The following is a 23,089-nucleotide window of genomic DNA, read 5'->3' on the forward strand; positions in this document are numbered from 1 at the left end:
AATTTTACTCCTATAAATATTTCTCAGGTTTATTTTTGAAAAAAAAAAAAGATACAGTACATTGAACACACTGAATTCATATCATTGCATGTTGACACACTAAATGGGGCAAGTTGTCACAATGTAAACCTGCATTATCTAAACGTACAAATGTTTGGTTTTAGTAATATATATATATTTTTTTATACTTTGAATACTTTTACTCAGCAAGGATGCGTTAAATTGATCACCAATGACACATACATTTTTTTTTTTTTATGATGTCACAAAAGATTTCAATTTCAAATAAATGCTGTTATTGTGATATTCATCAAAGAATCCTTAAGAAAGGATCATGTTTTTTTCAAAAATATTGCAAAGCTGTTTTCAACATTGATAATAATAAAAATAATAAATTTTTCTTGAGCAGCAAATCAGCATATTATAATGATTTCTGAAGGATCATGTGACCGAAGACTGGCTCCTGAAAATTCAGCTTTGCCATGACAGGAATAAATTACATTTTACAATAATTAAAATAGAAAACAGTTATTTTAAATTGTAAAAATATTTCACAATTTTACTGTTTTTGTGCCTTGGTGAGCAGAAGAGACTTCTTTACCATTTTTTGAAACATTCTTTTTAATATATTTTCAGCTAAATGTAAGCAGTAAAGCAATGATGAAGCAAAACAATTCATGAAACTTTTACATTGTGACAACTAGCCCCGGTCTCACCTATACAAATCTCTGTAGAAGCACTGTGTGTGCTATTCTTCAACCTACTGAAGAGGAGAAGAAGATTTAAGTGAATGAAAGTATATCTCTCTCTTTTTATCAGTCCCTTTCTATCTTCCTGGTGTGAGAATGACTCATTCTCTCTGTTTGTCAGGCACGGCCAGGGTAGGCGTTACCACAGTGATCAGCGCATCTCGTAGGAAATCTATGTTTATCTGCATTATATAAAGCACTACATGGTGCGGTGAGAAATATTAGGTCCTGTTCTCTTATACGGCATCCCTGCGACTAGAGGAAGTCACTTATTCAGCATAAATGCACATTATATGACACATTAGCATTTAAAATTTTCATGAGCTTCATGAATACATTGATTATGGTGTATGCCATTACACACGCCTCACTGATTCCTTGGTAATTCATGTGCATGATAAATTTATTTAATGGTAGAATATCAGCCGTGGACATTTAGTATCCAGGCTCCAGGCCAGACCGCAGGGCTGTAGACCCGCGAGGGATGCCGGTCCGCTGCTTAACATGGAGGTGAACACAGTGAGCCCTGCTGCTCCGTGGAAATGTCCTAATTTTTCTATTTCCTTTATTAAAACAGCGTTCTTGCAGGACCGTGCATTGAATGTCAAGCCAACCAACTTTTTGCTCAGCATGGATACGCATACAAATATTACACATCTTGCCTACTGATTGGTCAACTGATTCTGTTTGGATTCTGATTGACAGCATAGAGTGCAACAGTGGAAGATTTTCCCAATGGAGAAAATTAATGGAGTTTTTACTTTCTAACATCAGGTTCTCTTTTTCTTCCCTTTATTTATCCATATTTGTTCCTATGAGGCATAGAAGAAGAAGAAGAAGAAGAAGAAGTTTTATTTATATAGCGCCTTTCCATAGCTCAAGGTCGCTTTACATTGTACATTACAATACATTTAAACACCCACACATACATTACAGTCACATAGGATACAGATAGTCACATTATCCAAAATGCATGTTATATAGATATGTTTTTAACTGGGTCTTGAAAGTAGCCACAGATGCGTAGTGTAAGAGGTAGCGAATTCCACAATTGAGGAGCATTAACACTAAATGACCTTCCACCTTCAGTAGACAGCCGGAAACGAGGGATGGACAATAAACCAAGTTCAGCTGATCTGAAGGACCGGGCAGGGTGGTAAGGGTAGAGTAGGTCAGACAGATATTGGGGAGCAAGACCATTTAATGCTTTGAACGTTAAGAGCAATACCTTAAAGTGGATACGTGATGCCACAGGTAGCCAGTGAAGGTCATGAAGCAGAGGAGTAATGCGAGCAGAACGCCTAGTGGAGGTGAGAACTCTTGCTGCAGAGTTTTGAACATACTGTAATCTTGAAATAAGTTTTTTGGGAAGACCAAGAAATAAGGCATTGCAATAGTCCAGGCGTGATGTGATTAATGCATGAATTAAGGTTTCAGCATCGGCTAAAGTGAGAGAAGATCGTAGACGAGCAATATTACGAAGATGGAAAAAATAGTTTTTAACAAGAGAAGAAATATGAGAGCCAAAAGATAGAGTTGGATCGATAAAGACACCAAGGTTACGAATTGATGACGAAGGCTTAACGTGAATTCCATCAATATCAAAGGACTGGTCCATCCTTTTGACTGAGGCAGTAGAGCCAATCACTAATATCTCGGTTTTCTTATCGTTTAATTTGAGGAAATTCAGGGACATCCAATGCTTGATGTCCCTGATACATGCAGTGATTGAGTCAGGTAGAAATGGCCTATCGGAACTGGTGGTAAGATAGATTTGAATGTCATCAGCATAGCAATGGAATTTAAGTCCATGCCTGCGTATGATGTCACCGAGTGGATATATGTAGATGATGAACAATAGCTGATCCAAACTCCCTGCAATATCCGAGGCACGGCTATCTGTGCAGAATAGGCGGGACAGCTGTAATCCACCTTCCCTCGTGAGCGTCTTGAGCTTGTGTTTAATTGACATCTCAATGCCTCAGACGACTGAGTCTCGCTTTCATGTCTCAGACAGCGTCTCCTTCTCTGAAACTAATCCTGTTACACCCCTTATCCACGGACTCAACATTATTTATCCAGCCTTTAAACCAGATCCATTCACGCTTAATAAACTCACAGTCTGTCTGCATGCAGAGGTTTGACACATTTGAACTATAAAGTGCACCTAATTCCACGTTTCTACATCAGTTGGCACTAAACAATTATTGATATGACTTATTAAATGTGATGTGTGCCATTTTCTACTTAATATTTCAACTTAATATGCATAAGTATTGTTTCCATTCCATCTGATCATGCTAGTGAGACAGATATTTCACACTTTAACTTTATTAAATTTATAAACAATACACACACACACACACACACACACACACACACACACACACACACACACACACACACACACACACACACACACACACACACACACACACACACACACACACACACACACACACACACACACACACACACACACACACACACACACTATATCTTGTATTAAATAAGAATAGAGAACCAAGGCGTCTGGAACTATGGATTACAACATTTTATAGATATTCAATGACAAGACAATTTTTCCCTTTTTAAACTACATTTTCCTGAGTGTGAGTGATGTTTGCTTATGCAAAATTCACTGCCATGATGCTAAGGTTTTGTGGGTTGACAGTATTGCCATGTGGCTGCAAATGTGTTCAGAATGTTTTTATCATGTTGCTATGAGGTTGCTCTTAGTGGTTACTAGGTAGCTATTTACTGTCAAAAGTCAAGAGACAAATCAAATAAATAATAAATAAATGCATACATACAGTGCATACAAACAAACATACATGCATGCATATACTGTATACTTGCATACATAAATGCATGCATAGCATAGAAACATGCATACATACACTTTAAACTACTACTCAATGTCCAACATTCCCCTGTGAATTAGATCAGATGGCCTCCCAACAATTTCAGTATTCACGGTGTTCTTCACTTCTCACACTTGTCTCAGACTCAGACTGTGTACCAACAATGCATATAAATGCACTTTACAGCAAGACCTTCCACGTCCGTATAATATGAGAACAAGTTTTGATTGATGTCTCGCTTCAGCCCAGACCACAATAAATCCCTTTATTTAATTTAACCGAGATCCAAATGTCTCTTTCACTTAAAATCACAAGTGGCACAGTGTCTCTCCCTCTCATCAGCTCAGTTCTATAGCCGTTTTAACTGGCTGGTTTGGCATCCTGTCAACTGGTGCTGATGTCATCACTGTAGCTGACCAATCAGGAAATGTCTTGTGTGATTCATCTTTCCACCATTTCAGTATTTTAATCGACTGGCTCATTATTCCAACTTTCTGACATCAGGTTATCTTTTTCTTCCCTTTATCTATACATATCTGTTGCTGTAAGGTTGCTAGGGCACTCTGGGGTCTTTTTTGGGGTCTGTAAAACAAACAGTGCTTGTCTCAGCAAGAATCACTAATGATAGGCTGGCTTTGTTATTTTGGTGACCTGTCCCATACACAAAGGACAGTCGTGGACTTGTATCAGCAAACATGCGCACACACACACACGGTTCACCTTGGCATGCCCTGCCGCCCTGCTAGCTAAACGCTATTACATCCCCAGCCGGCCTTCTGATAAAATAAATAATCCAAGATCAATACCTCCTCAACACACAACAATGACACAGGCCTCTAATCGCATTCAGACCTCCTGCATTCACAACCCACCAGATAAACATCAGTAACGTTTATTCAATAGCTCTGCAATGAGTTAAAAGAATGGAATAAGATAAGGGACAGGCAGAGACAAGAGGACATGAATGTTTATGGGGTGAGCATTATCACCAAAACCATGTACTGAATACTGTGTGTGTGTGTGTGTGTGTGTGTGTGTGTGTGTATATATATATATTATTCATAACAAAAGAATAATAAGTGGCATCAGTGCAAAAAAAACCTTCACATTATGTAACACTTGATGTACAAACAAGTGTTACTCAATGCTTTGTTGCTCTCACATAAATAACTGCCATGCAGATATTTCTCCTGTGACAATCCATAGTCCTAAAAATAAATGCTTCTTAGAAGACCGTGAAGCTTCCTATCCTAGTGAATCTTTTTCATCACTCATAAACATACCATTCAGAGACCTGACCCCAGCCTGTTTTCCACAGTATTTCTCACATGCATTAAGTCCTGAAGCGATATAGTGCAGAGCGCTCAGCCACACGAGAGAGATCGATACCAGCAGGCATGGACTGCAGTGATATTTTCATACTCCAGGAAAAAAGGATGGCAAAAAGCCCAGAACAAGAGAGAAGGGAAGAAAGCAGCTTCACTTTAAAGTGTGGTACACAAGGACACACACTGCCATTTTGAGATACACACACATATGGCTAAATATAAAATGTGAACCAACTGATATAGAACCTTGAAGCTTTAGTAGAGGATCTGGAGGGAAAACCTTCACTAAGTCCAGCCTTTTAAAACATACTGACAAATACTACATTAGCAACTGTTGCAAACTGATTTGCAGAGTTTGCCGTTTTAAAATTAAATTACTGCTTAATATACATATTAATTTAAAGACAAAACTGCAGATAAAATGTGTCACAATGTCAGAATTCAAATGTCAATTTCATGAGTACTTTTCCCTTAAAATCATGCTTTGCATTAAAACTCTCCAGTTTGTTCCTATGGAACGGTTTATAAAGCTCGTCTAAGTGAGTAACAGTGACCAAAGGGGGTGGGGCTTAGCAAAGAATTTAAATGTAACTGTACAGAACTTTACCAAATTTAAATTCTCACAGAAGTGTGTTGTTATCTATGGAATCTTGTTTTTTATTTAATAAAAATAAAAAAGGTAATTGTGACTTTTTATCTCACAATTCTGACTTTATTCTCCAATTGCAAGATGTAAACTTGATCAGAAAGTATGAGAAAGGAAATAGTTTATATTTGAAAGTTTATATCACGCAATTCTGACTTTACAACTTTTTTTTCGCAATTGCGAGCTCATATCACGCAATTCTGACTTTATAATTCGCAATTGTTAGAAAAAAAAAAGTCAGAATTGTGAGATAAAAAGGTCGCGATTACCTTTTAAACTGTTTTATTCCGTGGTAATCGGAAGCTTCCACAGTAATCGTTATGTGAATCATTGCTAAATAAACAAATGCTTAATTCCTGAATAATTTCTTGCTTCAAATTAAATTACTAAATAATAAGATTGATTCCAGTTCCTAACACACAGGAAAAATCCCATCATGGAAACACCTGCAGTTTTCCCATGTAAACCCCTGCCAGATTTTCATTCAGCACATAAATTACACAGACAGTCCCCGTGGAGAAACCCAGGGTAAATGTTCTGCTCAACCTGAACGCTCAGAGCTTTAAATCCACAGGAAATATACGAGGTAGGTATTCACTCAAAGGTATGTTTTCGGACCGACAGAGTCATTTACTGAAAGATTAATACATTGATTAATAGTGTATGCATTGAAACAGTTTTACGCACCAGCCTGCGGATCTCTCTTTCACACTCTCTGTTGATGCGGTTGATTTCCTCCTGGTGGAGATGGTAGACGCTGCGGATCTCGGCGGCTTTGATCTTGTCGGCTTGCACCGCCATGCTTAATGCCTCCTCCATTTGCCTTTTCACCCCCTTCAGCTCAGAGATCTCCTGCTGCATTCGCATGCGCTCCACTTCGAAACTCCTCCTGGACTCCTCTCGTGCCTCCGCCATCAGTGCAGACTTCACCTGCAGCGCCAGAGGAACCACATGGGAGTTATACTCCATATGAACATTTTCACCAAGATTTACTTTTATTTCTAAGGCAGGGTAGGCAATTTTTTCCAGATAATTCTTTTTTTTTTGTGATGCTGGTTGAGAGTCTCTTCACATCCTGATGTTAAGAGGTATATATGTATTTATATGTATATCGTCAGAAGGCGTAGGACCATGAAATGTCCAATCATTGCATTCGATCAGACATCACATGTCATCAGCACGTTTCATGCAATGCAGAGTTAGGCCCTGTCCCAAATGGAACCCTAAGCACTCGCAGTCTTCCACTGAGGCCGTACTTTTGTGACGTAATGCCGCTTAAACCGGCAAAAATCTTCCATATGGGGGCGCTCATGAGCACCCTTCTGAGATCTAAAAATGAGAAATGGGACACACTGCGGTCTCACGGACTTAACGCACACGCGCACACGGCAGCCATTGTAAGTCCACAAGACCGAAAGTGCACATGAAGTGTGCCATTTGGGACAGGGCCTTAGACAGACGTTAGTCACTGAGCACCGCAACTGAAACAGCAGCCGCCTTTAACAGTTCCTCCTGAACCAAAACATGAGGTAGTATGACGCCGTCTTTCATGACGCTTTTGTTTGCTCCCTGCTGAATTCGTTCATGTGTTTTGAAGGAGGCGTGGGTTTGGAGGGAGGGTGGGATCATATGCTTTCAAAGCTAGCTCGCTATTGCTAGCCTCTCCGAAAATTGTCTACCCTATCTTTAATATTGGGTTTACTCATATTGGAACCATTTGGTGGGACTCTAAAAACCAGCATCCAACAACGGTACTAACAGGCCAAGATCAATCAACTTTTCAATTAACCATTCAAATGAGAAATCTAATAATTAGATGAAAAATAAAACTGCAACCATCTAGACCATCAAAACAATTCTGAATAAATATAATTCCCTAAATATTATCATTGTTGTTGCTATTATTCATATATTTATTGTGTGTTATGCATTTATTTTTATAGTATTGTGATCATTTAGTATAAATCGGACACTGCAACCAGATGAGGAACTTTAAAGCTACAATATGTTAGATTTTTGTAATAAAATATCCAAAAATCACTTGCACAGTGTGATATATTTCCTGCAGTTGTGTACTTACAATATTCCAAAAGTTCCCAAAGATTTTTAATTTCAGAGAAATTCCTATTTTAAATAATGGCTCGTCCCTGTCGCCCTGTCTCACTTGTCGCCAGTCAATGACGTAATATTCGCGCTATCCCTGGTTTCCGCTCGTACTGCCATAGTAACCATGGCGACAGACGTGGACAACTGCGCTCACGCTGTTGTTGTTTCGTTCAAACATTATGGACCATGGCAAGCAGACTTTGGGACAAATGTACATAAAACGAATCAATGTTATATAGCTCAACATGATGACATGTTAGAATATGATCAGTATGTTATTCTAATGTTGATCTAGCTTACTGCTAGTCTCATACAGCCAACAAACTAACAAATAGAATAACATTAGGCTATAACTTTCAACACACTCAAATGCAGTTTAGTGTGATAGTTTGGACCAAGTAAAACAGCGCTGCGTTACCTCACAAGTTTAATTCGTCAAATAAACTGACCTGTGTGAGTAGTAATTCAGCACTTGCGGGTAGTTTGGTAGAATTAAACGTCCTTATTCCTTTATATCCGTGGGACTCGCGTGTGGCGCTGATATCTGTCTCTTATTAGCACTCGCGCCCTGCTTCATACCACAGTCATGTTAAAAAACAATGTATTTACTCATCCATAAACATTATTAGATCCTTCGGCATGACGGCAAGTTCCATAATTCCGCTTATGCATCATCAACATACGCCTTTGTTATTGTAAGAGGTTAGCGAGCCCTAGCGGTGAAAGAAATTACATATTGTAGCTTTAAGTAAATGAATATGTAAAATGCACTGCTTCAGTCCATTGCATTTGTACTATTCCACACCTTTTCAGTGGATCCATCTCTGAGGGCACCGACGAGCGCCTGGAGTCTCTGAATCTCTCCGTCTTTGATCTTAATGACCCGTACCAGTTCAGACTCGTGCTGACGTAGGAGCGTTTCCCGAAGGCTGTGGAGATCCCGAAGTTTCTCCTCGTGTAGTTTGGCTTTTAACTCGGTCACCACCACCGTGGATTTGTGCTGCTCATGACGGACCTCCTGAGACTTCTCCCTTTCCAGCTTACTGACCTGAGAAAGTAGATGTTAACTCAGATTTAACAAATTGAAGGGATCGAGGTTTTAAATATTCTATCAAATAAAGCAAGCATTTAATGGGCAATAAATTGTATGGGGTCATCTCAGACTATACATGTATAAAAATACATTAAAAAAACTAAATTAAAGAAAAAAATATGTATATGCATACACAAGTAAATAAATAAATTAGACCGATTGATAAATATATGCAAATATTCAATGCAAGTTAAAGCTGAAGGGATATTTTTCATAATTTAATTAAGTGTAGTATAACGTATCATGAACATTAAGATGTTGTTTATGCAAAGCAACGCTGCACAGCTGTGGGCAATGTTCCATGTTTCAGTGCGGTGCAGTGCAGAATATATTGAGCGTGCCCTAAAAATAAGAGAGTTAGTGTGTCAGGACACGACCCCACAGCAGGGTCACATCAGGACTGACACATGCTGCCACAGGCACAACACTGGTAACATAACAAAGAGATGCCATCTTGAAATTTAGCCACAAAACAAAGACAACACTGGAGGATGAAACTAAAAATACCCCAAATGTCACCAGAATATTGTTATGCCCTACTCTTTTATGAAACATTTATGGAGTAACAAGAAGCTATTATGGAAAGAAACAGAATTGATCCTACATCACACAATTCAACATGTCAATACATATCTGCTGCAACACAGCTCTGACACACACGTTTTTATGTAGCCTATTTGACTATGTTCATACAATTACTTCTAAAATGCAAAAAAAAAAAAGTAAAGGATTTCAGTTAGCAAGCAAAAAAGATAGTTAAAGGGGTCATATAATGCCATTTTTATTCAAGCTAATATGATTCTTTAGGGTCTAAATTAAAAGTTTGTAATATACTTTAATTAAAAATTCTCATTAGTATTGTAAGAAAACACTCATTTTACCTGGTCAAAAACATCTCTGTTTTCAGCACGCCGTTTAAGTGCATGTGTCTTTAAATGATAATGAGCTTTGCTCACCCCGCCCTTCTGTTCTGTGTGTACACCGTTTGTTAACACAATAACCATAACGTGTTGTTCATTGTAAACGTGGGATTATGAATTATATTGAGAACGTCGTACATAGAAAACATGCCGTAATGTACCCTGAGTGTAAACAGCCGCATTCATCGGGAAGCGTGCTAGCGATTTGCAAAGATTAATATAAAGGTTAATAAAACGTTAAACTCACTTCAGTTATTCTGGAGGTGCAGCAGGAACACGAATAGTTGGTACCGATCCTTTTTCAAGAGCAGCTTCTTAGCAAAACCAGCTTTATACTGACCTCGTTTGTAAAGCAGTCTGGTGTGTGAAATGATTCGCGCAAACATGAAAGCATTGACGTTGATCGTGGGGAATATTCCCTTCGAAAACAAAACTCAGTCACTGCGTCTTCAGCGGTTCGGATTTAGGAACATCAAAATGACTGCTGTGTGCTTTATTACACCCAAGAACAGAACACCACAATCGCTTAGACGCCATTCTGCTCATAGACAGTGCTCCAGCGTATCAACAATGACGCGCGGACTATGATTGACAGCTCGCTCACGAGCGAGGGCGGGTCTGTGTTGAAACGCTGCTGTCAATCAACAATCGTGGGAGGGGCGTCCGACCGTGTGACGTCACACGGTCGAACGGCTTGATTTGAGACAGGGGAAAGCATATAAGAAGATTTAAAAAAAAAAAAAAACACTGGATGGATTTGTATCATTTTATGATGGTTGTGTACAGGCACTGCCAACACACATTTCAGTACAATCAACTTGTAAAAGTGCATGTACCATTATATGACCCCTTTAACTAGATATTTACAGAAGAAAGGCATTATTAGGCATACCCACGTTTCATAATAACAACATTATTTTGCTCATTTTATCGTTCTACAAGACTAGAATAGTAAATCTGACCACTTTGATCACCTTTACTCCAAAAGCCGCATGATGAATTGAGGTATCATTCATGTCTTTAGCTCAACATGTGTCGTGCGACGCGAATGCTTCACTAAACCAATAAGCAACAACAATAGAGATGCTTGCCTTAGCAAACACCACTGAATAAAAGTAGGTTAAGAACGTCTTAAACATTGAGAGAAGAGTAAAAGTCTCTGCTCTGCACTCTGTAGGTCTGATGGCTTTTATATCGTTGGCAGTCAGATGGAGACAGTAACTTATAATATGGCTGACTCCACACCAGTCCAGACCAAAACTGGGTCAGACGGTCACTGGACAACTTTGCCTGTTTTTATATAAAACAGCAGAGGAGAAGTAATTTTGGGCCTACTGGGAGTTTGCATTTAAATGCAGCGTAAGAGAACTTGCGGAGAGGTTTAGAGTCCAGCGAGAGTCAGCAGTGCTGATATCCCATTAGCCTCTGCTGAAGAACCAGCCATCCGTAACGTTAAATAAATGCCCAGGGTTCAGTATTAGGTCAGTGCTCTATTGACAGCATGTGTTGATTACCAAAGAAAAATATATTTTCTAAATATATATTCTGACTTACAAAGCGTGCCTTTAAATGCTTAATTCATTTTTTTCTAATGGTTTCTAATGATAAGTAATTTTTTTACCATCATACTATACTTACTTATCATTAAATCTGCCCTTTTTTTATTTTTATATTTAATATAACTGTATCTGTCAGGTTGTAACACTAGAGACACATATATTTTTACATAACACCTTTCAAATAAACAATATAACAGAAGCATAACCAAACTAATAACCTTGAGGTAGGAAACTCACCATGAAATTGGAAAGTTTTTTTTCTTAATTAAATTTTATACATTTTAAAAACTAGTTTTAACAATCATAACACTACTAATAAAGGGACTAAATACTTGATAGAGCTTACTAATGCTTAACCTGGTGGGAAATAAAAAAATAAAATAAATTGTCATCAAGCTTCATTTGTCCTTTAATCCTTGCAAAGTATTTTCTGTGGTAATCAACATTATATATTATACTATGGGGCTGTTGAATGCTTGATTCTGATTGGTTGACAAATGTTCTAAAGTGTGCAATTGTTTTCAGGGAAACGCACGGCTGAAGTAGTTCCAGGCAGGTCTTGACCGCATTACAGGTTCATATCACTTTGTTATTTCAAAGTTTCTTACAGCCTACAACAGCAAAAGAACCAAAACTCACAACGACACTGACCAAGCAAATAAATATAGTAAACAATAGGCTGTTTTTTGCCACCTCGGGTTTGCATTATTTTTCTAATAATTAAACGGCCTGTCGTCAATTATTCCTTACATAATATAACAATAATATAACTATTATTGAACGTAGAACAGTCCTTTCTTTAAAGTAATGTTATAGTATAAGATAAAGTGCACAGATATTGCACTCTTTAATAAAAAGGGATCCACAAATGTCAGCGGTGACGGGGTTGCACTAGGTTGGAAAAGTCTTTTATGCCATTCTTTGATGTTTGGAGGAAACAAGAAACAAAGTTGAAAGGTGTAGAAGTGTTCCCTGGCAGACTTGATCTTGACATTTTGATCTAATCTGAAACAACGATCAGGAAATAGGATTGAAACTAGAAAGAAAAAAAAAGAAAAAAACTTTAATGGAAAAACAGTCCAAAAATAAACAAAGATGTATACTCTCACTCTGTAATGCAAAATTCTTTCCTCAGTCCACAAAAACCATTTATCAAATCTAAGCTGCAAAAATGGCTTGTTTAGTATTGACTAAACTATGAGCTAATTAAAATATGACCACTCACATTTGCATATCAACACCTATTCATTATTTAACATTGCCATCAGTGTGAACTACAACTAGCCAAAAAATAAGATTTTTACTGCTTGTTCAAATTGCTTGCTTAAAATGAGCTTAAGCAACACAATTCCTATACATTTTGTCCTAACTTAATTTGATTGTGTTCAGTCTGCTTAAATATATGTAGGCTACATTTTAAGTTTACTTAATCCGTTTGTGTTGGATTACATGAATAGTCTGTGTTGCATTAACTGAAAAAAATGCTTGTTAGTTCCCAGCATGCTTTGCATATGGCTGAATTAAGAGAGAATAAATGTTGAAATTAAGTGTTATTTTATGGGGGTTTTTTTGAGAAAATGAGAAAAGGGGAAGACTTGATAGCGTGTAATTGTGTTTAATGTTCAAACATTGGAATTATTAGAACCATTTAAATTACAGTGGGTTACCATTGTGGAGAAGAGTGGAGCATTTGGCTGGATATGGACTGATTCAGAAACTATTAACTGCTTTGGCTGAAAGAGCATATGCATCTTAGCAACTAAGATGCTAATATGTGTTATTGCTAGCTAATAGCTTATAGTCTATCAAGTCAATTGTGTGTCACTAAAGTATATGAAATTTTATTGGATGAAAGAATACATGAATATGGATACCTGAATCAGGGAGTTTTATTAAATTCCCTTTGAGCCTACTTAATTGGGTCACTGAAAATGAATTCATTCCATTATGTTGAAGTTACATGAACAAATTGTACACTATTAAATCATGTAAATCCAACACATTTTTATTAATTTTTTTTTCAGTGAAGGTTGACCAATCATAACTGACTTAATTTGCATTGAATCTTTTTGATACGCTTTCTTGAACAGTGATTGATTGCATTGATCATCTGAAGCCAATTCTAAATCTGATCATCTAATTCTAAAGGTCAGGAATACAGACATGAACTTTGACTAAGATTATAAGTGGACATCACAAAAAAAGGCATAAAATGATAGAATTAAGTATGTTGCTCACTCATAATAACATTCCATGGCTCAAACATGCTTTTCAACACAAACCTCTCCTTTCTGCAGTAGCACAAACTTGGGACTATACAGTAGGAGACATGCTGTGTGAGACACCAGCACCATTTATTTCCATCATACATGACGAGTATTGTTCATTCAGGCCTAACAACAGCAGAGACAGCTCCTATGTCCCCTCTTACTGTCAGTCTAAGGAAGCCCGTCACAATGGCTGCATTGATGCAAGCAGTCTGACAGCACATCTATGATTCGCTTCTGACAGTCTCACACAGGGGTGTGCTGTCACTGCACTCACCAAGAGAACATATTCATTTTCACGCGTGTGTATGCCTGAAAACCTGCCTGCACGCTCAAGGTTAATCTCTGAATCTGATGCTAGGAGATTTTTGTGCTTAAAGTGCAGTGTGGCATTTATACAAGGGCACTTACATCTTACTGCATCTTAAAGGGATAGTCGGCGTTAAACTAAAAATATTACAAACGTTCTTGTTCATTGAAAACAAGATGAAATTAAATAATACACATATTAGAATTTTTTTTATTTGACATGTTGCTTTGGCAAATAAACAATTTTAAGTTGAAGTACTGAAACTGAAATTAAAATATATTAAATAGAAATAGCAATATATAAAAAAAAAATTATATAAAAAATTACAAAAGTACATAACCAAATTACTAAAACTGGAACTAATATATATATATATATATATAAAAGAAAACATAAAAAGAAAAAAGTTAATTCAAAATATTAATAAAAAACTAAATACTATTTTAAAATTATATAAATAATGCTAAAATAATCGGGATAGTTCACCCATAAATAAAAATCGGTCGATCACAAGCAGGATTCTGAAGATTGTACTGGTTCATCTTTTCTATACAATAACAATGAATGAGGATAAAGTTTTAAAGTTTCATAAAAAGACACAAAAGCATGCACAATAAAATTGCTCTACTAATTTTATGCTATATATTCCAAGCATTGACGTTTAGTGTGAGAAAGAGACCATATTCTAAAAAGTGTTATTCATAGAAAAAAAAAGTCAATGTCAATTAGTCAAAAATTATCTTGAGGACTTTAGTTCCCATTTATTGTAACTCTATGGAAAAGCACAGACAAAACGGTATCAAAACCTCTCATTTTTGTGTTCTGCGGAAACAAGAAAGTGTTTGGTACAACATGAAGGAGAGTAAATTATAAGCAATTTCCTTTATTCGTGAACTCTCTTTCAAATGATTTCCTTAACCCTGTATCTCTCTCTCCAGGGTCTCAGCTATAGTCTAACATGATTCTCAGACACATCAGTCATTCACAAGCAGGACTCGAGATTCACTTTTGGCTGTTTGACAAAAAAGTATCAAGTCTCTGTGTTTATTTCCCTGCAGGTGTTGACGTTGAAACACAGAACACTCCTGGTTTATCTCAAATTATAATAAATCAATTTCCTTTTTCTCTTTCTCCCTACAATACCGATGCCCTGAATCATTCCCGAACATTGCATTTCATGTTCCTGCAATCAGAAAAGCAATTTTCCAGAAAACAAGGTATAGCAGTGAGTTTGACTTTCAGGCACCGGCAGTAATTGGCCTGTTAGAGTGTTTTCCCAGTCCTGCAGGACAAGGGGCAGAATCATAAAATAAAACACTCCCATTGCTGAAGGACGTGCACAGGGGAAAACACACATTATTCCAGATCATTTACACTTTGCTTTTAAATCAACGACTGTACTGCATCAGCAAATAGGGCCAGATTAAAGGTACACACACACACACACACACACACACACACACACACACAGTGAGCGCTGTCAGATAATTGAACCTCATTATTATATGCACTATACATTGTCTGATAGCGCTTATTAAAATTAGCCTGACATTTTCTTAATGGTAGCATTAACTGTGGCTGCCGTTATGATGATTTATTGCAGTAATAATGGTGTCCCTTATAACTGCTTTACTTGATTCAGATGATGAAAGGGTCAACCAGAAAGGCTGCACACTAATATACTCTGTGATATTTGAATGTACAGTATAAAAAACGTTTCTGAGCATTTATGCTCGTTGGTGGCACTGGCGATCAGTACTTTCTGGTGTGCTTTCTTGCAGAACCTCGCTGTCATTTGTTTTCACCCTGAGATGTGTGTATTGATCTCGGACAGCCGCTGCAGTATGCGCACAGACACACAGCGAACGGACCCGAAAACACACATATGCGCAGGATAGGGGCGAAGTATGACACAAATTATTCATCACGTCTATACATATTGACAGATAGTTATTTTAGCCAGACATTTAATTTAAAAAAAATGTATGTTAGTGTTCAAAATGTTGAACTTGTAAGATTTTTAAACATTTACAGTTTTAGTAATATATTAAATAGTATTACAATTTAAAATGGCTGTTATATTTTAAAATGTAATGTGATGCAAAGCAGAATTTTCAGAATCACAACATCACGATCCTTCAGAAATCATTATAAAATGCAGATTTGCTGCTCAAGAAACATTTCTGATAGTATTTTGTCAGGATTCATTGATAAATAGAAAGTTCAAAAGAAAATCATTTATTTGAAATGGATTTTTTTTTATATATATATTTTTTTATTCATTGTCATTATTGATCAACTTAATACATCCTTGCTGAATAAAGGTATTAATTAAAATAAAATACAAATTCTTAAAAAAAAAAAAAATATATATATATATATATATATATATATATATATATTATATTATTATTATATAATATTATATACATATAATATTATATATATAAAAAAAAAAAAAAAATGATAATAAACGAAGTACAAAAACAAAAAGTAACCAAAACAAAAGTACAACTAAAATCGATTGTTTTGATTAAATTAGACTCAATTATAATTGGATTAGTGACATTCAAAGCCAATTTAAATCAAACAGTTATATAAAGCTGTAAAATAGCCCTTTTTTTATTCTTTTTTTTATTATACATAGATTTATATAATAAAAAAATTACTTTCTAACAACTTTCTATCTTTTTACAGCCATAATCAGTTTAATAATCAATCAATCAATCAATCAATCAATCAATCAATCAATCAATCAATCAATCGCTTTACTTTTGGGATTCACATAATATCAAACTGGTTCTAATCAAGTGTGACCTAACAAATCTACACGTTTCGCACACCATTGGCATGATTATCATGTTGATATTTTCAATAATTCTGTATAAGAGTTCAATTATGAAACACAAGCAGCCCTTGCTTGCACTGTCAGAAATGTTTTACCTAAAAAAAAGTCCAAGTAAACTAAATTGTATTAAATTGTATTATACAGACAACTAACGTTTAAGAGTCTAAGATACAAAATACTTTTTTTATGATTCCCGAAATTTGAAACCCAATGGGCTTCAAACGGTTTTATACATTTCAACACATTCTGAGTTACTTTGTGTACTTTCCATGTGGCTGTAATCAGAATTTTAAGATTATTTAAGAGCAGGTGTAGATCAGTTTAAAAAAAAAATTTCATCTCCCGAGAATTTCTTCAGTTCAGTGTCACAAGGCATAGTGAGTTGTGTTCGAGTCTACAACCTCGATCAAATCAAATTAAGTGTTCATCATAATGACAGTAAACAGAGGTTCACACCCATCAGTCAATCATCAGGACATGAAATAGATGGTTTAGATCCTCTCACGGCTCTTAAAGACCATCTTCTCCCCATGAGATCAACAAGACACAATCGTACTGGACTAAGCTGAACCATTAACCCCTGACCAGCAGTCAGTCACAAGCTAGCCTGACACTGAACCAGCTTTGACAGAATGCCTATAGTTTTACACCCTCATTTAAAACCGTTTCCCAGTGAACCCATAAAGCTGCTAACACCACACACACGTCATGGATCAACTCAGCTCCTTAAATAAAATAAGCCCAATCCATAAAACATGAGAGGTTCATCGCCATTACCGGAGAGGCCATCAAACTTGTTTGGTACGCCTGAAATGAGCATTTTCTATTTTAATATATTGTCAAATTTAATTTTTTCCTGTGATGCAAAGCTGAATTTTCAGCATCATTACTTCAGTCTTCAGTGTCACATGATCCCTGTTTTTTTTTTTGTGCCTAAATTTTTTTTGGAAACCTTGATACATACTTTGAAGTATAGAAAGCACAAATGAAAAGCATTTATTTGAAACCGAAATATTGTGTGACATTATAAATTAATTTAATTAATTTAATGCATCCTTGCTGGAATTTTTTTTAAGGCACCATGAAGCAACGGCTCTGAATCCACCCACATAACACAGAACAAGAATTAAAAGGCAATTGTAGTGACATAAATGGTTGACGTGACAACAAAAGACGACCAGCAGAGACTGAACTCTAGAGAAAATAAATCTTTCAAATATACGGAAGGAAATGAGGTCAGTATTAAACACATTGCAGCAGATGAGAAGCCATTTTCTATAGTCAAACTATATAGAAACCAAATAATACATCTGAAATGGAGTCAAGACACTTGCATGTTTTCCACAACAAACTATACTGTAAATAAAAGAGTAGAATCGAACCTTGGTTTTCTCCTGCTGCAGTTCAATTTGGATTTCCGTGAGTTTGGCCCTCAGCTCCTCATTGGCTGCCTGCAGTGCTGCCATGGCGTCAGGCCGCTCCCCTTTGCCCCGCCCACTGGGGGCTTTCTTGGACATATTGGGCTATACTCCACAGGCCACGCCCCTTTCAGGGATGACCTGAGTTTGTGAACGGTCAAGATTGGCTTCTGTTTGTTCCTCAGCTACATCTTTCCACCCACCTGCAGTTCACAAAGAAACAAGTATTTACAGAGGTCATCGAGACCTAGAACAATCACAGTTTGTTTGACTGTTTCACTAAAAGAAGATCAGCAAGCCCATGAAATGGTTTAACGAATGCAATGTACTTTTTGCCTACTCTTTTATGAGTGTTGTAAATTCGGATATATATATTTTTTCCCATATTTTGAAGAATGTCGGTAACCAGACAGTTTACGATAGCCACTGACTTCCATGGCAGGAAAAAAATTAAAAATACTATGGAAGTCAATGGCTACCATTAACTGTCTGGTTACCGACATTAATCAAAATATCTTCTTTTGTGTTTACTAATTGGAAGTTATTGTCTTTTTTTTTTTTTCAAGTTTAACTCTTTATTAGCAAAGATGACAGTATAAGCACCTGGCTTATTACTCCTTTTGAATTATTTTCTGATGGGACTACATTTTAGATGGGAGTACATTACCTGACTCAAATCACATCTCGAGTGACAGAAATGAGATTAAGTGAAGAGCAAATGGAGCCAAAGTCTCCCGCTTTTCTATTTTTATTTATTTTTTGTTCTTGAGAAAAAGACTAATCTCACATCTTCTCTACAGTTTCAGAACTCAAACTGGGCTCAAATTTGCCAATAAGTCTGAAATCAAAATTCAGAGATCTCAATGTTCACTGAAACATTTCTAATCCAATCCTACACTCTTACAGTCGTGTCTTTCAGTTTTGCCATGGTGAAACATGTGAGGAAAAGTGTCTCTGTCTATTGAGCTATGAAAAAGGAACAGCTTTATATTAAAAAGATGTGCTGTTATAGCAGTATCAATTCTGGAAAGAGAAAGCAGAAGTTTTTCTCTGCTTACAAGTACTGGATATATTTAATACTTTGACAAATCCTAAATCCACATCCAATCCCCACAGAAACATTGTTCCAGCTGTATGTTTGACTGATCATTTCAGCAGACTAAAGATAAGAGGAATCTAAAAACATGCCAACTGGTTTGAACATGACTAAAAAGGACAAACTAGGGAAGAAAAAACTAGCATCTCTACATTGAAGGAAAAGCTTTAAAGGGGCTATACGTAGAATTCAGAAACCCTTGTTATTAGCGACACCGGAGGCCGTTCAGTGAACTGCAGCCAGCAACTTATTGCTTGTGTACACAATGTACAACAGACTAAACATGATTCAATGGCCCAAAATTCACGGCAAAGTTATTTTTCGTTGGAAATATATACCTTTGCAGTGATATACTGTTAACGAATATCCAGACACCGTCCACACTGCTGAGAGTGATGTTTAGATGAATATGTAAATAGGCTATTCAAATTACACTTATGATAAATTGATTATACAGTATTACAGGGACTATATACATCTGTATATTTAAAGAGTTTGAATTAATCCCTTTTCTTTGCATGACACATTGACATTACAGAACAGAAAGGCTCTTTTGGCATTATCCTGAACATAAGCATTCATTACTTGTGACGGAACAGAGGCTGTCGGGAGCGCGGGTAAACGTCATTTTCCCGGCAAAAACGACCCGAGTCCTTCACACAAAAGTCTACAGGCCTTCATAAAGACAGGGAAAGTCTCGTTTTTTAAAGGGTTAGTTCACCCAAAAATGACAATTCTGTCAGTAATTACTCACCCTCATGTTGTTCCAACCCCGTAAGACCTTCGTTCATCTTCAGAACACAAATTAAAATATTTTTGATGAAATCTGAGAGCTGGATCACTCCTCCATAGACTTCTAGGTGACCGAAACTTGCTGGCCCAGAAAAGTTATTAAAGAGATCGTTAATATAGTCCAAGTGACTACAGTGGCTCAATCTTAACTATATCAAGCGACGAGATACTTTTTGTGCGCAAAAACAAACAAAAATAACGACTTTATTCCACTATTCATTTCCTTCTATCTCGAGTTGGTTCACGTAGTGTTTTTGCGCAGCGCGTCTGTGTTATACGTCACCACGTAAGCTCACTATTGGCCGACGCTGGTCATGTGTGTGATGCGTGTGACGAACAACACAGACGCGCTGCGCAAAAACACTACGTGAACCAACTCGAGGCCCAGATTTTCCAGCAAGTTTCGGTCACCTAGAAGTCTACGGAGGAGTGAGCCAGCTCTCAGATTTCATCAAAAATATCTTAATATGTGTTCCGAAGATGAACGAAGGTCTTACGGGGTTGGAACAACATGAGGGTGAGTAATTACTGACAGAATTTTAATTTTTGGGTGAACTAACCCTTTAAGTTTCATTATAAGCTGTTCACACAATGGCAATAAAAAAGTGATTAATGCATGAAAATCCTTACATATTTAAACGCTTTCACCATTACAAAACAATAATTACATTTATATGAGCACTAAATGAATTCATTGGCTTTGAAAGCACTTCGTTTAACACACGTTTATTGAACATGCAATCAGAGATGCACTTTGCAAGTGTCTCTATCACATCCATAAATTTCCCAGGGTGCTCTTGGCTTGCCTTGAGGAGCTTCAGTATCCTTTTTGCACCTTTGAACTTTGTAGCTCTTAGTATAGTGCAGCAGATAAAATGTCAACCTCACTTTTGACAGACAGTTTATATTTTATAAACAGATTTTTTGTTATGTTTTTAAAGAACACTATAATATTAATAAGCTTACTTGATGCTAAAACACACAAAAAAAATGTATTGTATCTTAACTTTTTAAAATAGGCCTAAATAGAGATTTATAGATAAGCCTCCTGTGTTGTGTTCAGTAACGGTTTTGTACATATTTTTAAATTAAACATATACATACACACACACATACTTTTTTACAACAATAAGAGCAATTTTGTACCTCATTTTCTGCTGCCGCTCTCTAGTGGTATAAGCGAAATTTTATAGTTATTTCCAACAATACACTGAAAGCTAGTATGTACTGAAGTAGGCATGACTAACTCTACTGACACAATCTCACTTAAGAAGTGATGAAAGACACTCTTCAGCTTTGCCCAGTTGCACTGAATACATTATGTGGATCATTGGGTAAAATAGCTGCACTTTTCATATATACAGCAATAGCTGACAGGTCTGAGGAACAACTCAATTACTGTCCATCTCAGCCAGATCACAAGCTGTTTGATCTATTCTATTCAACAATGACCTTTCATATATGAGCACCACGAGAGCACAACATGACGGCAAGTGCATAATGACATATCTTTCATTTTTTACTGTTCCTTTAAAGTTGTGGATGAGAGATTACATGAGGCATCTAATCTGAGTGAATTACAGTGACTCAGCAGACTCATGCAATATGCTCTAAAATGAATGATAAATGTGAAGCTGCTCTTAAATATGAAACAATTTGGGATATTTAGCATTTATACAGGCTCCTGACCAAGGGCAAAAGTATAATCATTGATTAAGCAAGTATTCACCATCATAAATGAGCCCATTTATATATTTATAATCCTCAATCACAACATACTGTAGAAGCTTTATAAGTGCATCAACATCATGCAACCTGTTTATAGACCAACTCTTTTATTAAAGTGACATCTAATCAAAATCTTATAGTCTTCTTAATTAATTGCAATGCAACCAATGCTTTGAAATTTAAATTGGTTAGCGCATTCATACATTTTGTTGCTCCAAACAGTCTCTCTAACCCTTCACATCTAAAGTCAATGAGTTCATTCCCTTAGGTTGACGACTGCACGCTCCAAAAAAAGCAGCACATTTCGTCATTGGTTGCTTGCATCATAAACACAACCTATGCTGTGTTTCTCTGCCAGGCAATAGAAGAAAATAGACGTCAAGCAGAACAAGCCTCTGCATCGCAGATGGCCCTCCGAGAACATTTCAATAAACGTCCCAGAGTGCAGACGACAGCATGTGGACGTTATTATCCTGCGCAAGCGAGGCTGTAACTGCTACAAGCATCATTTAAACAACATCTCCCCATTCTGTAGCTCGCATTGACAGTCCTGACAAACATCCCATCAGGCCGGCATCAGGATCATTATCTGGTAATCACACAGGTCTGCATGTTCGGTGGCCACCCTGCTTGAATAAAAAAGGAAATCAATGCATATAGATTGAGACTGACCTTAAGTGCATGATTTGAGTTGGGATGTTGTTTTAGTCTGCAGGGTTTATCCAGGGAGCTGTTGGTCCTCCATCATTCCGTGTGATTCGCAGGACATGCTCTGAAACGACAAGGGAGGCATGTTGTCATGCCCTGAATTCCATGCAGAAGATGCTTGAATCCTCAGCAGAACCGAGCTGCGCACAGCTGGATCCTCGGCAGCCGGTAGTGATGGATCACCAGGAGGGAATAACGGAGGAAAAAAAGGGGGAGCTATTGCATGTTAGAGGAGAGACTATGAAGCAAGAGAGATTTGATTCCTTGCACTTACCATAAACACTCCCTCACCATCCCTGATGGAGAGAGGGGATTGATGCTGGCAGGGAGGAGGGTGGAAGAGGAGTGGAGATAGACACGGAGCACACACACACACATGCGCAGGCGTGTGCACACACATGCATACACACTAGGATCTGGCAGTTCTGCGAGATGTGAAGTCTGGCTTCTATCCTAGGTTGCCTGAGAGAGAGATACAGGAAAAGACAGCTATTGTAGCCGCCCACTGGTCAATGCACTGCAACTACATCCAAGTCTAATAACATCACGTCATCATCCAGCCTATGCATTAAATAACAACCAAATGCATAACAAGCTATATGAAGGCTTGCATGGCTCTCATTTATTTGGAAGCAGTTCAGGAATCACATGCTGCAT

At 37.1% G+C, this 23,089-nt stretch overlaps 1 protein-coding gene across 14 annotated transcripts in view; it reads right to left on the reverse strand.

Annotated features, from left to right (window-relative positions):
* jakmip3 (Janus kinase and microtubule interacting protein 3) overlaps nucleotides 1–23,089 on the reverse strand; it is a 41,469-nt gene that overhangs the window by 17,246 nt on the left and 1,134 nt on the right. For 10 of the 14 annotated variants that reach the window (XR_014630063.1, XR_014630064.1, XM_084433565.1 and 7 more), the window contains exons 1-5: nucleotides 22,707–22,845; nucleotides 22,397–22,496; nucleotides 18,073–18,311; nucleotides 8,499–8,741; nucleotides 6,275–6,517 (exon numbers count right to left, since the gene is read on the reverse strand). Coding sequence is in view for 12 of the 14 variants with exons in the window: in XM_084433565.1 (XP_084289691.1) it covers nucleotides 6,275–6,517; nucleotides 8,499–8,741; nucleotides 18,073–18,207 (621 nt within the window). In the remaining 2 variants the exon portion in view is untranslated. Of the gene's footprint in view, nucleotides 1–6,274; nucleotides 6,518–8,498; nucleotides 8,742–18,072; nucleotides 18,312–22,396; nucleotides 22,497–22,706; nucleotides 22,895–23,089 lie in introns of those variants that run through there. The other 4 variants (XM_084433572.1, XM_084433563.1, XM_084433562.1 and 1 more) reach the window with 4 other exon arrangements.

This window comes from Rutilus rutilus, assembly GCF_951802725.1.
Source record: "Rutilus rutilus genome assembly, chromosome: 16".
NCBI classification, from domain to species: Eukaryota; Metazoa; Chordata; class Actinopteri; order Cypriniformes; family Leuciscidae; genus Rutilus; species Rutilus rutilus.